The sequence below is a fragment of the Mesoplodon bidens genome (assembly GCF_964165515.1).
Source record: "Mesoplodon bidens genome assembly, chromosome: 8".
In the NCBI taxonomy this organism is placed as follows: Eukaryota; Metazoa; Chordata; class Mammalia; order Artiodactyla; family Ziphiidae; genus Mesoplodon; species Mesoplodon bidens.
The window spans coordinates 110805071-110821167 of NC_138165.1; the positions used below are offsets into that span (position 1 = coordinate 110805071).

The following is a 16097-nucleotide window of genomic DNA, read 5'->3' on the forward strand; positions in this document are numbered from 1 at the left end:
AGCCAGCGGCTTTGGTCAGCAGCTGAGGTCTGGTGCTGAGCAAGGATCCTGAGTCCCCTTCTCCGAGTAACAAGACGGCGGTCCCTGGAGAGAGACAGAGATGGCTGCAGAGCAGAAAAAACAATTCAACCTTTGCCCTTCTGAGTTCTTGGCTGAGGTCCCTAAAATAAAACAGTAACAAGAGAAAAACAAATAGAAGTTTATTAACATGTTTACCTCACACATACGTGGGAGATCCCCAGGGAAAAAATAAGTAACTCTTCAGGGGGCCTCAGCCACCAGCTTAAATACCATCTTCAGCTAATGACACAAGAGAAAAGGTGGGAGGTTCATACAGGAGATGAGCAGGTAAACAGAGTGAGGTTATTATGCAGCTCTAGGCTGTGCCTTCGCCATTGATACGCGTTTCCTGTGATTTAGAGTCATCCTCTATTCCTGGTACAGGGAAGGAGACCCCCTTATACATGGAGATATCCTTTACACGTGTAGATTTCACTTACAAAAGGGCAACTTCTACTCTGTTTGCTGAGCTTTCCCTGTGTCTGCTGTTTCTCAAAATAATCAGCTCAGAATAAGCCTCAAGCCAAAAAGGCATATTTGGGGATAGTGCATCCTGCTACCCTTTGAGGTTTCACACAAAATATTCCCCTTCAGGCAGTGAAACCATGGCCCAAGAGGCCCGTGTAAAAGCAAGGATGCAGCTCACAGCCTCCCTGCCTCGGCTTTCCTTGGATACAGCTTCTTCCCATGGGAATAAATCCTATCCATCCACAAAGCAAGTGCTCCTTCCTGATTTTCCCAGCGAGGTGCTCCGTTGGAGCAAAGCGATTTTATCCCTCCTTTTGCCACCTTGAGACCCACTGGAGACAGGAACGGGGTCTTGCTCATCCTGCTCTTTCTCCGGCCTCTCTCTACTGCACACAGTAGGTGCCCTGATGTACATTTCCAGCGTGCTGGACTCTGCCAGGCTCTTTGCAGGGCTGTGATTTCATTTAATCATCCCAGAGATGCTAACTTGCATTGTGATTAGATTTTACTGTGAAAAAAAAAAATTTCCTAAGAAGAAAACCATATAACCTTTGCTCTGCTTGAGGCAAAGCTAAATTTTACAGACTGCTTGTAGCAAATTTTATAAACTGTTCTTTGTCTGGGTTAGAAAGATATAAAGAACTTAACTTGAGCACAGACTGCAAATGAGTAAGTGGTAAACTATTTTTCTCTTATGTTCCTAAAATAGCCCGAGTGCCGGCACAGAGAGCTTCATCTTGGCCCAGAACCCTTGAGCGCTGTTATGGTGGAGAGTAAAACAAGGTAAAGCTCGGGACCCTCTGGAGTGTTTTCAATTGTTCGGCGTTATCTTCATGTAGAGAAATTTCCAGTGAATTCCTCACAAGAAAGTCTTCAGAACACTATTCAGTCTAACCAAAACTTGGTGAAATGTTTGTCCTATTTAAAAATTGGCAAATCCAGCATACAGTGTACTCTTAAAAGCTACTGCCAAAAATATGGCGAGCATCTTCCTATAATAATGAAAAAGATCTGAAACATCTGTGCTCAATTTCCGCTTTGGAGGACTGGAGTTGAGTAGTTGATAAGGATGATGTTTTGCTCGTAAATACAGCGATTCCTCAAGGGGAAAAGCTACACTCACTAACTGGTCCATGTAAGTAGTGGAGAAACTCGGTGACTTCCTACTCAAGATGCCTCACCAATAAATAAGCTACAAGGATATATTGTACAGCATGGAGTATGTAGCCAATATGTTATAATAACTTTAAATGGAGTATAATCTATAAAAATATTTAATCACTATGTTGTACACCTGAAACTAATATAATATTGTAAATCAACTATACTTCAATTAAAAAATAATTAGGCTTGGCTGCAAAGCAGAAGAAAACAAAGACCTCACCAAATGTACAGATGTATACAAACTGTCAAACACTGCACAGGTACCAGCCCACGACTATGATCACCTGTGCGGTACCAAACAGAAAACAGGGCAGATCAAACACAGCCTGGAATTCCATGGCTCTGCCCTCCAGGTTACAGATGCTCAGTGACCACAAGAACAAAAAAGCTCACAAGGAGAAAGGACCATGGGAAATGGGAAGAATTGGCAGGAGAGGAATAAAAGGGGTGAGCTTCACGATTCCTTTCACAGCTGCCACAATGAGCCGAAATGGACCGTGAGAAAATCACCTTTTGTTTCCATGTCCTGATGTTACCTGCGGTCCTTCTGCAGGAAAACAGCATGCCAGTGGGTACCTGAGACCCCACAACAAGTAATAGGGGAGAAATAGATGGAACCTCCCCAACCTCTTAAACCCTCCCAGGAGACAGGTGTCAAATAGGCTGACACCAAATATCCCTTCACAGCGTCTCTTTTTATCCAGCATCTCCACATCCTGGAGGAAGTGATGTGTAGTCAGTGATGGACAGTCAGCGATGTGTTAGGTTATGGTCTTTCCAAAAGCCATTACATTAAAACCATGAGTTTAATATGATGCCTAAAGGACAAATGCTCTCTTCTGTTGCCTGCTCATGTTTTCATTGGTTTGGTTGTTTTCCCATCATCATTTCTTTAAATACTCTTTTTTTTAATTGTATAATCAACACATAATAAGATGCACAAATTTTAAGTGTGCATGCTCTTGGACGTGCATGCAAAAATTCTACGAGTTGTGACAAATGCTCACATGCACATATGTAAGGTGACCAACTGGTTCCAGTTTTCCTGGGACTATCCCTGTTTGAAATCTGAAAGTCCCACGTCTCAGGAAGCCCCTTATGCCCAGATAAAACTGGACAGTTCATCTCTCTATGCAGCAAACACCTCACTGAAGATATAGAATATTTCCATCACCCCCAAAAGTTTCCTTGTGCCCCTTTGTAGTCAATCCACTCACCCTGCAAAGGCAACCACTATTCTAATTTCTAGCGCCATAGCTTAGTGTTGCCTGTTCCAGAATTTCATATAAAGAGAACCATTCGATATATACTTTTTTGTGTCTGGCTTCTTTCACTCAACATCATGTTTTGGAGCTTTATCCACATTGTTGCCTGTATTAGGGGTTTGTTAGTTTATTTTGCTGAGTAGTAGTATATCTATAACTATAAGTTGCTTATCTCTTCACCTGTTGATGGACATTGGGTTGTTTTCAGCTTTGGGCTATTATGAACATTCTTGTGCATGTCTTTTTGTGGACATGCTTTCATGTCTCTTGGGGAAATACCAATGACTTGAATGACCGGGTTACAGGGTAAGTTTCTAAGAAACTTCCAAACAGCATTCCAGAGCAGCGATACAATTTCATACTCCCACCGGCAACGAGTGAGAGTCCCAGTTGCTTGACATACTCAACCACATGTGGTCTTGTCAGTCTTTCCAATGGTAGAATTCCAGCAGATGTGAAGTGGTATCTCACTGTGGTTTCATTTTGCATGATAAGCATGTTCAACAGTTTTCCTATACTTTTTGGTCATTTGTAGATCCTCTTTTTTTTTTTTTTGCCGTACGCGGGCCTCTCACTGTTGTGGTCTCTCCCGTGGCGGAGCACAGGCTCCGGATGCGCAGGCTCAGCGGCCATGGCTCACGGGCCCAGCCGCTCCGCGGCATGTGGGATCTTCCCGGACCGGGGCACGAACCCATGTCCCCTGCATCGGCAGGCGGAGTCTCAACCACTGCGCCACCAGGGAAGCCCACCTCTTTTTTTTTTTTAAACAAACAATTTTTTATTGAAGTGTAGTTAATTTACAGTGTTGTGTTAGTTTCAGGTGTAGAGCAAAGTAATTCCGTTATACATATACATATATATATTCTTTTTCCAATTCTTTTCCATTATAGGTTATTACAAGATACTGAATATAGTTCCCTGTGCCATACAGTAGGTCCTTGCTGTTTATTTATTTTATATATAGTAGTGTGTATCTGTTAATCCCAAACTCCTAATTTATCCCTCTACTTCCCTTTCCCTTTCAGTAACCATAAATTTGTTGTCTATGTTTGTGAGTCTGTTTCTGTGTCATAAATAAGTTCATTTGTATCATTTTCTAAGATTCCACATATAAGTGGTATCATATGGTATTTGTATTTCTCTGACTTACTTCACTTAGTGTGATAATCTCTAGATCCATCCAAGTTGCTGCAAATGGTATTATTTCATTCTTTTTTATGGCCGAATAATATTCCATGGTATATATATACCACATCTTCTTTATCCATTCATCTGTCGATAGACATTTAGGTTGCTTCCATGTCTTGGCTATTGTAAATAGTGATGCTATGAACACTGGGGTGCATGTATCTTTTCAAATTAGAGTTTTCATCTTTTCTGGAATATATGCCCAGGAGTGGGATTTCTGGGTCATATGGTAGTTCTATTTTTAATTTTTTAAAGGAACCTCCATACTGCTCTCCACAGTGGCTGCACGAATTTACATTCCCACGAACAGTGTAAGAGTGTTCCCTTTTCTCCACACTCTCTGTATATCTTCTTATATAAAGTGTCTGTTTAAGTATTCAAATCTCTTGCCTGTTATTTAAATAACTTATCTTTTTCCTATTGATTTGTAGGAAGTCTTTCTACATTCTGGATAGAAGTGCTTTGTCACATTTACATACTGAGGATATTTTCTCCTAGTCTGTGCCTTGTGTTTTCATTTTCTGACTGAAGTTTTTATATAAGCAGAAAATTTTAATTGTGACAAAATCCAATTTATCAATTTTGGATTTGATGATTAGTGCTGTTTAAACACTGTCCAGGAAATCTTTGCCTACCTCAAGTTTTCAAAAACATTCTCCTAGATTTTCTTCTAGAAATTTTACAGCTTTAGCTTTTAAGTTTAGGTCGAAAATATTTCATGATTTAATTATTGTGTAAGATGTTAGTTAAGGGTCAAACTTTATTTTCTCTCTATATATCCAGCGGTTTTGGCTCCACTTACCAAAAAAAGATTTTCCTTTCTTTGCTGAATTTTCTTGGTGCCTTATTAAAATCAAGTGACCACCGTGGTAGCCTGAACCCCTGTAACCTGTTTTTTTAAATGTCTTTTTCTCTCTGTCCTTCAGTTTGGGTAATTTTACTGACCATTCCTCAGGTTCACTGATCCTTTCTTCTACATTATCCAATCTATTGCTAATACTATTCAAAGATTTTTTAAATTGGAAAGCATTGTATTTTTCAGTTCTACAATTTCCATTTGGTTCATGTTTAGAGTCACCAAATCTTTCCTTAAATTCCCTATGTCTTCTTCCATTATATCCATCTTTCTCATAGTTATTTTATAGTACTCCTCTGCTAATTTCCACATCGAGGTCATCTGTGAATCTTTTCCAATTGATTATTTTTTTCTTGACTGTGAGCCTCATTTTCTTGATTCTTCTTGTGTCTAGTAATTCTTTATTGTATATTGGACATAGAGGACATTACATTTCAGAGACTCTGGATTCTATTGTCTTCTTTTGAAGAGTGCTGAATTTGGTTCTATCAGGGAGGGAAGTTACCTCAACCCTTCATAGCACCTTGATCTTGTAGAGACTTGGTTCTAGGCTTTGCTACAGCATGTGTATTTTGATTTTCCTGTCATAGCCCTTAGTCCTCTAATGTCATCTTACTATTAAGGCATACTCCTTCTGTGGTTTCCATGAAAGGCTCAAGGTGTTTGCCAAGCCCTCTAACTTGATAGGACTTGAATTCCTAACTTTGTCTTCCTAGCATGGGACAGCTGTTGAAATCTCTGCTCAGTTCTTCCAGGCTTCCAGCTTCCGTGTGAATTTCCTGGAGTTTCACTCCACACACGCATTGTTCAGGACTCAGCTGTGGTTTCTACATAAGTTAGTATGCAGATCTTGAGGCTTAACCCTCTCTGCATCCCTTTTTCTGGAATTTCCTCACTAAATTGCCAGCCGTACTTGTAGTCTCAGACACTAACATCTATTCCCAATCCAATAACTCTTGAATTCTTTTCCCAGTGCACCTTGAGGACTGGAGAATATCCTCTGGGGAAGCAGATGTCACCTTTTACTTCCCTTAGTTCAAAGGTTGTAGCCACTCCAGTCTCTTTCTGCTTTGATTACTCTTCAGTGGGTACTTTTATATTTTGTTTGAGGTTTATAATGATTATTGACAGGAGGATTAGTTTGAGGTAAGCTTCCTCTCCATCACTAGAAGTGAAAAGTCCTTATTTTAAAAACCAACTGAATTAATAGTTAATAAATCCCATGTGAAGAGAAAATTGGTATCAGTGTCAGTCAGTGAGTATTTGTAGCATTTCTCTTGCACAAATAAAAAGAAAATTGGTCTTCACGTCCTATTTTATATGGCACCATGTGAAAGGGCTCTTTATTCAGTCAAGCCACGAACATTTTCTAAACACCCATGGACCCATGACCCTGAATAAGGCTCTCTTGGGGGATGAAAAGACAATCCTGGGTTTGGGGCTCAGGAACGCTATCCCAAGAGTGCTGCGGAGAGCTGACTGAAGGGGTTGGCTAAGGAGCCGTTCTGTGTGCAAGAGGACAGCCACTCTCAGCTTTTCTCCCTGGAGACAAGCATGGCATGTAATTATCCTGAATGTGACGTCCTCCTGCCAAAGCATCTCATTTGTGCAAAATTCCTGCCACTCGGTAGCACTCAGTGGAGGTAAAATTATTATGGTAATAACACTTATGGCCAATAATTTCACAAACTTCAGCATTTTAACTATTACTAGTCATGAATTACCAGTAACACATTTGACACCTATTGGGAATCTCCAGAATTACTGCAAAGGCTACGATGGAGCCATTCTGAAGTTTGGAGTGTGCAACGTGATGGAGTGTACTTCGGCAGGTTATTCTGGCTTTGGTAGTTAGGAAGGCTCCAATAGGGACAGCACAGAGTGGGAGCTCTGATGGCCCATGGATGGACTTCAAAGTATCACCCTTTAAAATTGTGCTCTATTTCCTGTTTAGGTACCCTTTACTTTCTTCCTTCATTTTTTTTTTTTTTTTGGTGGGTGAGAGTAATCCACCTTTATCAGATTATTTTCAAAGGAGTTCACAATCCTCCCAAATTTAAGAATTATTGATCTAGAAACCAGACTTCTTTTTATCATGAACTCAATCACCAAATATTTTAAAATACACCCCAAATTTTATATATTTATGTGTAAATTATGTTATAATCTATTTTCATCTGTTATATCAGGGCACAATATCCACTAAAAATGAGGTTAATCATTAATAATAGGAAATGTAAATTTGTGTTTCAAATTGTTTGGGATGATTATTCATTGTTCTCATCATATCTAATAACCTAATATTGAGACCAATGAAGAGTTCCTCCTGAGTTAGAAATATGTCTCTCATTCTCTTGATTGTCTGTGATTTGGGGGAAATATTTTCTTGAGAATCTTTTAAATCCTTTGAAGTCATTTATCTACCCTTTGAGTTTTAGTTAAAACTAGATTATGTAACCCATAAATCCATTTCTTGTTCATGCAAATACATCAAAATATTCTGAAAATGCTCTCATGAGAGAGAATGCCATTAGCAGCCCCTGGGAGTACCTTGTGTATCATTATGACATGACCTGTGACCACTTAAAGTGAGGTTATAGATCATACATTAACATTTGATCTATAACATTCTTATTTTTAGTTTAAAATACATATTAATGGAAGTTCTAGTATGTTTCTCCCGCACCCCAGTGTATTGTCTCATGCACCCAACCCTGGAGACCTCAAGTTCAGGAGATGATTTACTGCAAGTCACCCACAGGTGTGGCAAGGTGAACCAGGTACAGAACATCATGAAGTCAGCAAAGATGCGGAAGGGGGATAGGGATAGAATCAATCAGAGATGAAGGATAAGATAAATTTAAAAATCCAACATGATTCCAAAGTGTTAACTCCAAGAGACATGAAAACATAACTGGAAGTGGTGGTATCCTGGGAGAGAAGAGGCATTTAGAATGACAAGATTGGGTTGGGTGAAGGATCAGTCCAATTTTCTGCTTTGAGATGCTGAGAGAGGAAAGAGACAAAGGCCAGCAGGCCACTGGAGACAAACTATTAACCTCCCAGGCGTGGTGGCGACCCTGACCTCAGCCAGCTCCCCTCTGGGCATGCTTTTGGCTTCATGTTCTGTCCACTGCCTTTCAAGCCATGCTTGTGAGTGGTTGTGATTCTCCCTAGCCTTTCTCCAGCTGTAATCCAAGGGAGGTTTTTCCATCCTCTGTTAATTGGAAGAGCAAGGCTGGGACATGAGTGAATGATGTTTGAACCACATGGAAGGCTTTCTCAATGGACCCCAGTGAGTCAGCTCACGGCCATGTGACTGTCCTTCAGAGGGCCCTATCAGAGCAGCTCTGAGTCACCCTCCAGCCTGGGTGACTCCTCCAGAGATGCCGATTAACTTCTTCCCCCAGCCGGCGCACAGGCTTGCCTAATGAGGTCCCAAACAAAAGGAACACTGTGTCGGGAGTGGAAAGTCCACGTGGGGTCCCCTGTGTGGTGCCCGTCACCGAGGCTGCCTTCACGTATTCATGGACCCTTCCTGAAGGGCATCTGTATCTTTGTGAAGAGCCTCAGTACCAGGCTTGGAGATGAATATATTGATTCTCTTGCCCGGGACATCAGACTTCTGATGTGGCTTCTCTGAAGTAACCCCTTATGGGTAGTATAATGACCTGGAATAAGAAAAGGGCCACATGGGAGGGGCTAGGTGGTGCTGGTGGCACAATACAGTCTTCTAGGTAGAAGCAAGTTCGTGGACTACCATGCAGGAGAGGCTGAGAGTCCAGAGCAAATAAAAAAGCCACAGCTTCTTGGTAAGCCTGTGGCTCAGCCTGGTGGATGGGGTCTTGCAGGTTTCTGTATCCTTCAAGGGACACCCCAAGAACAGGTGACAGCCACAAAGCTGCCTAATGTCCTTGCCCACCTCCCCACGCCCCAGCGGGAGCTGCTGCCCTATTCACTCCAGACCCAGGCCTTTGGGGAGAGGAGCTGGAGGACCACTTATTGATTGCCTGTGTGTCGAGCCCTGAGATACATCTTTACATGGACGGCCCCCACACTGACAATGCAGCTATCACATTTCCATTTAAAGGCAAGAACTGATTCCAAAGGGAGAAGCAGACGGTTGTAGAGCACGTCATCAAAGAAGGAAGAAGCATGAGGATGGTGGTTCAGGAGGTCATGACATCATGGGACCACCTGAGGACCAGCAACATTGGTTCTGATGATTCCCAAAAGATTGGCCTTTCCCAGATGTGGGTGGCTGATGGGGGAGAGATGGGAGACAGAATTCACCCTAGTGTCTGAGAACACAGTGTAGGGACTGAACTATTCAGAAATACCTCCAGTCAGTCCCTGAGAGAGTGAGTCCCCTGTCTCTGTACAAAACCCAATTGGGATGGTGAGGAGGGGGTTGGGACCTGGACTCAGTCCCCAAAGTCAGCCAGACGCTCTCATTATGATTGAAACAGTGGCACATTCAGTCCCCAGTGAGGGCGGAAAGATGAGCAAGACAAGGTCGGTTCCTACCCTCCTCACATCATCAGATCAGCACAGAAGAATTCAAGTGCTAGAATAGTCACTTGATGTTCTGAGGAAGACCAGTGAGGAAAGTAAGGGGCAGCCTGGAGAGTTGGGAAGACTTCCTCCAGAACGGAGACGGGTTAAGACTGGTTAAGACTCTGCACTTCCACTGCACGGGGCATGGGTTTGATCCTTAGTCGGGGAACCAAGATCCTGCATGCCACGCAGCGCAGCCAAAAAAAAAAAAATTAAAAACAAAATTTTTTGAATTTTATTTCATTTATTTTTTATACAGCAGGTTCTTATTAGTTATCCATTTGATACATATTAGTGTATAGATGTCCATCAAAAAAGAAAGGAGATGTTGGAGCTTGGATGTGGCTTTGGAGGAGGAGTTCCGGGTCTCTCAGGTAAGTCCTGAGAGAAGAGCGGCTCTGTGTCCTTTGCCGTTCTGCCACAGCTTCCGGCTGCACCTGCCAGGCAGCAGGTGTGGGGGAATGAATGAGTGAAGCCATGGGAATGAGCCTGAGCAAAGACAGAGTCTTCACCAGGCATCACGGGCTGAGGGAGCAGCGAGCCTCCAGCAGGGCTGAGGGCAGAGCAAGAGATGGTCCTCCAACCAGGACCATGTCACCTAAGGAGTATGGGGTCCTAAGTGGTGTCATGTGACATGGAAGACTCAATCAACAGGTATTTCCTCAGTCCCTCCGCTGTGTCATGTGTATGAAAGCTCCAGGAGTACAGTAATGAACAAGGTCACAGCCCTAATACCAACTGCCCTGTCGACCCACCCCACTGAAGTCCACTCAGGTGTCCTGAGCAATGGAACCTGGTTCCTCCCTCCTGTGTCACTCCCCCGCCATCTTTTCCCTGCACTAAACCTCCAGCATCCTCCTCTGCCACTGCCGGGTCCCCTTTCTGTTCCCTCCTCCATCCAGCTCCCAGGTTACTTTCTAAGAGCCCAAACCAACCTGGTCATGTCACTTGGTTAGAAATATACAAAATGTTAACTGTACTCATCTCTAGGGGAAAATCACATCAGGATGGCCCTGCCCTTCCATTCTTCCCTAGCCACATTAAAGACCTCCCCATACCCCAAATATACCACTAACTTTTGGTTACTGTGCTTCGGCCAGCGCATTTCTTCTTCCTTAATTCAGTACAGACAGCTAACAATTACTCCGGTGCTTACCCTGGGAAAGAAGGTAATGGCTTTGTAAACCTCACCTGATCCTCCTATTCAATTTTAAATCCACCTTTAGAGAGTGGAAGGTAAAGCTCAAGTAGTCATTCCCTTTTCAATATCTACTTCTTGAGAGCAGCTGATGTTTCAGACCTTTTCCTAGAAGCTGGGGACACAGGAGTGAAGTGGCAGGTCCCGGAAAACACGCCGGTGAAGAAGGAAACGCCCACATCAACACGGGGGTTCTGAACGTGCTGTAAAGCTCAGGGGGCTGGCGAGATCCCACAGAGCGGGATCTGACCTCCCCTGAGTCTGACCCTAGAACCAGCTTTCACCCATCTGTGAGGCCAGACCCCACTTCACCTGGGGCGCAGGTTTGAACCACGTCCCTGCACCCACCCCTGGGTGCAAACCCCTCTCTGCAGCCCAGTCCCTCCCCGCGAGCCCTCCAGCGCCCCCCGATGAAGTGACCGCTGCCCTGGTGAGGTCAGCCCACGATTACCAGGGGGGTCCACCCTCCAGTGTCCCCCGCCCCGCCGGCCCAGACCCCTCCAGGCATCTCGAGCTCCACCTTCCCGCCCTCCCGCCTCCGAACCCTCCGTGGTCCCTTGCCCCCTGTCCCCACCGGCATCCCAAGTCTTCATCACCCCGACCCCTGCGCCCACGCGCCGTCGACCCCCAGCCATCCCAAGTCTGCTGCCGTTTCCACGCTCACTGTCCCCCAGCGTCCCTGCACCCCACTCGCATCCCCAGCCCTTGTCCCCGCGGGTCGCCGGCGTCCTGGTCCCCGTGTCCCGCCGCTCCGGCGTGACCTCGCGCCCCCAGCCCCAGTTTCCACCGGCACTCCCAGTGTCCTTGCCCCACGCGTCCCCGCGCCCCCGCCCCCCAGCCATCCCAAACCTCCCGCCATCTGCATGCTCACGGTCCCCCGGCGTCCCCGCGCCCCCAGCCCCCAGCGCCCGCGTCCCTGGACCCCGGAGTCCCAGCGCACCCAGCTCCCCGGTGCCCTCTCCGGCGCGTCCCCGCGTCCCTGCTGTCCCCGGCGCTCGAGTTCCCGTGCTCCTCCCACCGGCGGCCCCAGCCCCTGTCCCCCGCGTCCCCGCGTCCCCGCGTCCCCGGCCCGCGCCCGCTGACGCCATGACGCCGCGGCGGAGGGAGGGGCGGAGCGGGGCCCGGCCACACCGAGAGGGGCGTGGGCGGCGGGAGCCACGGTCCCGCAGCGCAGCGGGCGACGCGGCCGGTGGACATGGGCACCCAGGGCTCGGGGCGCAAGCGGCTCCCCAACCGCGAGCGGCTGACGGCGGAGGACGACGCGCTGAACCAGATTGCGCGCGAGGTGAGCGGCGGGGCCGGGGCGCGGGCGCTGGGAGCGCCGCCGTAGCTGTCAGGCATCCGTCTGTCCGCTATCCGTCGGTCCGCCGGCGCCGCGGACGGGGCGCGGGCCAGGCCGGGACCTCGGTGGGCCGGGCGCCGGTCCTCCGCCGCGGGGACAGGCTGGCGGCACCGACCCCTCCCCCCATGTCGCCAGCTCCCTTTGGCCGCCGCCCCCCCACCCCGCGCAATGTGGCCCCGGGCCGGCCGGGTTGGGGGGCGAACGAGAGCCCCGCTGTGTTGCGCCGCATGGTGAGAGTGATGTAGGCCCGACCCTGGAGGCCCGAGGACAGTCCCCGGAGGCCACATGGCCCTGGAGAAATGACCCGCTCCTGTCGATAACCAGTTGTCGTCTCAATTGACACACAAGGTGCAGCTTGGGCACGAACCGGGGTCCCCGTGAATCTTGTTTCTGGACCGCGTGCAGACGGGTTCAGGCACGCCTAGAGGTTCTCCTCAAAGTTTCCCGGGCAGAGTTTATTATAATTGTCGGTGATGAACTTGAAGTGTGGCGAACAAAAGGTGCACCGCCCGCGTAGCTATACAAGTGCCTTTTTCTCCCACAAGGATTCAGCCTTCAGGTTAAACAAACGGTGATGTTGGCAAAGATGCCCAGCAGATTGGTGGCAGGAGCTTCCCTGGGAAGGGGCGTGATTCCTTGGGCCCGCAGTGGACACGCTTGTTTGTTTACAGTGTACCCTTTGGTACCTTTTGAATTGTGCGCCCAGTGTGCTCACTATAGAGCATGTATATGCAGAGGCAGTGCCACCTTCCTGGTACCCTCTCCTCCAGGTGTTGGAGTGTGGTGGAGTTTGTCTGCATGTCATTATTATCCCCTGGAAAAAAGTCCAGGCGATTTAGGTTGAGGTGTCTGGTTGCCTCAGTCAGCTATTTATGGAGGTCTACTCTGTAACCCGTTCTTAGGTGATTTCGCTTTTATGGACACATGGCTGTGAATCAGTATTTGTTGACTACTGGATGAATGAACACTTTTGTTTTTCTCCCTATGCGAAGAGAAAGTCTTTCCAGGAAAACTCCTATTCACCCGTAAAGCCCACGGTAGATTTGTGTCCTCTGTGAGACCTCCTACACCACCCCGTGGCGGCAGTCTCCCTGCCTTCACTCGGGTTCCACTAGCTCTCACTCCCTGCGCCTGCTGTGGTAGTCACGTGGCCTCAGCATTATTTGTTCACTGGTCTGTCCCCCGTAGAAGGTGACCACCAGGCAGGCAATGTCTTACTTTCGTATCCCCAGAGCTCAACACAGAGCCAGGCACATAGTAGGTGCTCCTAAGTCTCTGTTGCATTGCCTGAAAAACAAAAGAGGTACAAGGCACTTACAGTACATTTGGCTAAATACAGACTTTTATTTTTATTTATTTATTTTTTTGTGATACGCGGGCCTCTCACTGTTGTGGCCTCTCCCGTTGCGGAGCACAGGCTCCGGACGCCCAGGCTCAGCGGCCATGGCTCACAGGCCCAGCCGCTCCGCGGCATGTGGGATCTTCCCGGACCAGGGCACGAACCCGCGTCCCCTGCCTCGGCAGGCGGACGCTCAACCACTGCGCCACCAGGGAAGCCCTAAATATAGACATTTGCTAAATGTAGTAGCTTGAACATAATCCCCACCCCCTGTGAGGACGGCCCTTTAAGTATGTATTTAAACATAAAACCAAACAGGTGTTCTCTGGGAGGCCTGAGGTGACACGACCCGTGAGCCTTGTCTTTCTGGCAGTGGTTACGGTCAAAGGAAGGAGAATGAGGGTTCCCTAAGTCCACCTCGTATCTGCTGGATTGTATAAAAACAGACAGAAACGGAAGGCCAGGGGCTGCTCGGGTGGACAGCCCTGAGGTCCTGAGTAACTGGGAACCCGCGGTCCTGCCTCCCAGCCAGGGGACGCAGTTGGCGGTGGCCAATTCAGACGTGGGCATCGGACCTGGGCTCGAAACTATACAGAGCTCCTCGTGAGCTGTGCGATCCTACTCAGCCCCCTCCCAGCCTCCATGTTCTCACCTGGAAAATGGGGAAGAAGAAATCCCCGAGGCTGTCAGGATTAAAGAAAGTGAGTAGCAGACATAAAGTAACTAGCTAAATGTGAGGGCTATTCACGCCCACATCCTTCCAATAAAACCAGCCATAGATGTGGCTGTTCCAAGTGCTGAATGGCATGTATCTGTGGTGTTGGAAGGAGCTGGTGCAAAACTTTATGTTTTACTACAAATTGAATTCTATTTCCCAGCTGTGAAACTTAGAATCACTATTCAAATGGCAAATATCTATTCAGCATGAAGTTCTCGAGAGTTCTTATAAAAATTAACAAAATCGTCTTAAGTTCCGTGCTTTCGTGTTTGCTCATTGATTCAGCAGATACATGCCCTCCAAAGCCCTGTCCTAGGGAGACTGGGATTCAGGGATGGACCTGAAGAGCATCCGCCCTCCAGGAGTTGGGGTCTGACATAGATCAATAACAAAAATAGAAGACAGGAAGAGATCTGAGATTTATAGGATATTGTTCCCTGAAGGTTTCGAAATGAGAGAGTTACAATTTATTAACAGGACTAAGACAGGCAATCAGAGGAGGCCTCCTGGGGGAAGTGGCATTTTGAGTTAGTCTTGAAGTGACAGAAACCCTGACCTGGACTGGCCTCCACAAGGGGAAATGATTTGGCTGGAGGACGGATTCCCGGGCAGCCTCACCAGCGCGGTGGCCCCTTTTCTCCATGGCTCCTCTGCAGCTGGCTCTGCTGCGCCGTCCTCTGCGGGTGGCCTCATCCTCCGGCCACCTTGCTTTCGGCAGACTGGCTGCCGCGTTCCCAGGCCGCCGCTCCTGAGCCCACACCCCTTCTCTTCCGGTGGCTCCGTCCTGAGAGCTAGAAGCATCTCCCAGGCCGCCCCTGAGCCGAGCTCTGTGACCAGGACAGTGGACTCAGCGGCGTGGCAGTGGGGCAGAGGGGGTTTACCCATCCTGGAAGTGGGGGGAGTTGGCCTCCCCCGAAGCACTTGGGGAGGTATGGGGGCCTGGACAAACCCAGGAGGCCTTAAGAAAGTGGCAGGGGGTGGGGTGGACTCGGGTCAGGCCCCCTGGAATGTGCACTCAGAGGATAAGTGGAGAATTCCAGGCAGAGGTGATGGAGTCTGGGACGGGGAGCCCGGAGCGGCCAAGGCAGGGCCCTGCTGGAGAGCTGGCTTCCCTGCTGAGGGCTTTGGACTCTCTGGGCAGGAGCGGGAAGCAGGAACCCAGTGGAAGCGCTGCATTTATATTTCTGCAGTTAGTTTATGGTTTCACTCCAGGCAAGTTTATAGTAAATGGAGTTGTAACTTTAAAACACTGCAGCTGCCTTAGCATGAGCAGCTTGTCTCTCACTGTCTTGTCTGAGGCGGGATTCAGGCAAGATGTTTTCAGGAAGAAGGTCCAGTAAGCACTTTGAGAAGCTCGAGCAGCGTTTCTCACGTCCCAGGGAGAGGTGCTTTGAAAGCAGATATATTTTTCTCTCCCAGCGCCTTGAACATTCTGCTGATGAGTTTTGGTAGCATCCCAAACCTCTCATTCAGCGCTCTGCTGCTGACTGAAATGATCTTGCTCTCACAATGCCCGAGGCAATTCAAAGTATTCCTCTCCAGTGGAGAAGGCCTTTCCAGCACACAGGAAGTCGGCTGTGCAAGCTGTGCAGGCGGCATTAGATGGTCCTCGCGGCGAGCCTAGCATCCTCTCTGCGGCCGTGAACGCTGGTCGGTTTCCCTTCCTCGCTCACAGCACGGAGACCTCCCCCATGACTGTTTCCCGTGGCCTGCTCTCCTAGGTGGTCCCACTGGGACGCTGCCCTCTGGGCCCATGATCGCCCCGGGGACGCTGGTGCACCTCCCAGATCCCCCCCCTGTTGGAGGGTGTCGACCCCTGGCCTGTGAGTGTGGCTGTTCTGGGCTCATGGCCCCCCTTCACTAGAGAAGTGCCCATGGCAACTGGGTGGGGTCTACTTTGCAGGGGAGGGGGTAAGACCTCCCACCCCAGGGGCAGCCCACA

General features: G+C 48.1%; 1 protein-coding gene and 1 long non-coding RNA gene across 25 annotated transcripts in view; one reads left to right on the forward strand and one right to left on the reverse strand.

Moving 5' to 3' along the window:
• Nucleotides 1-9782: 9782 nt before the first annotated feature.
• Nucleotides 9783-11784, reverse strand: LOC308621394. Its single transcript, XR_014016450.1, has 3 exons — nt 11697-11784; nt 10635-10715; nt 9783-9995 (listed from the first exon to the last, which is right to left on the reverse strand). It is a non-coding gene; the product is annotated as an uncharacterized lncRNA (long non-coding RNA).
• A 93-nt stretch (nt 11785-11877) lies between these two features.
• Nucleotides 11878-16097, forward strand: part of LRRFIP1 (LRR binding FLII interacting protein 1) — a 145896-nt gene continuing 141676 nt past the window's right edge. For all 24 annotated transcript variants that reach the window (XM_081241655.1, XM_081241649.1, XM_081241651.1 and 21 more), the window contains exon 1: nt 11878-12041. In XM_081241655.1, the coding sequence (XP_081097781.1) occupies nt 11952-12041 (90 nt within the window). In that variant the 5' untranslated portion in view covers nt 11878-11951. The remainder of the gene's footprint in view (nt 12042-16097) is intronic.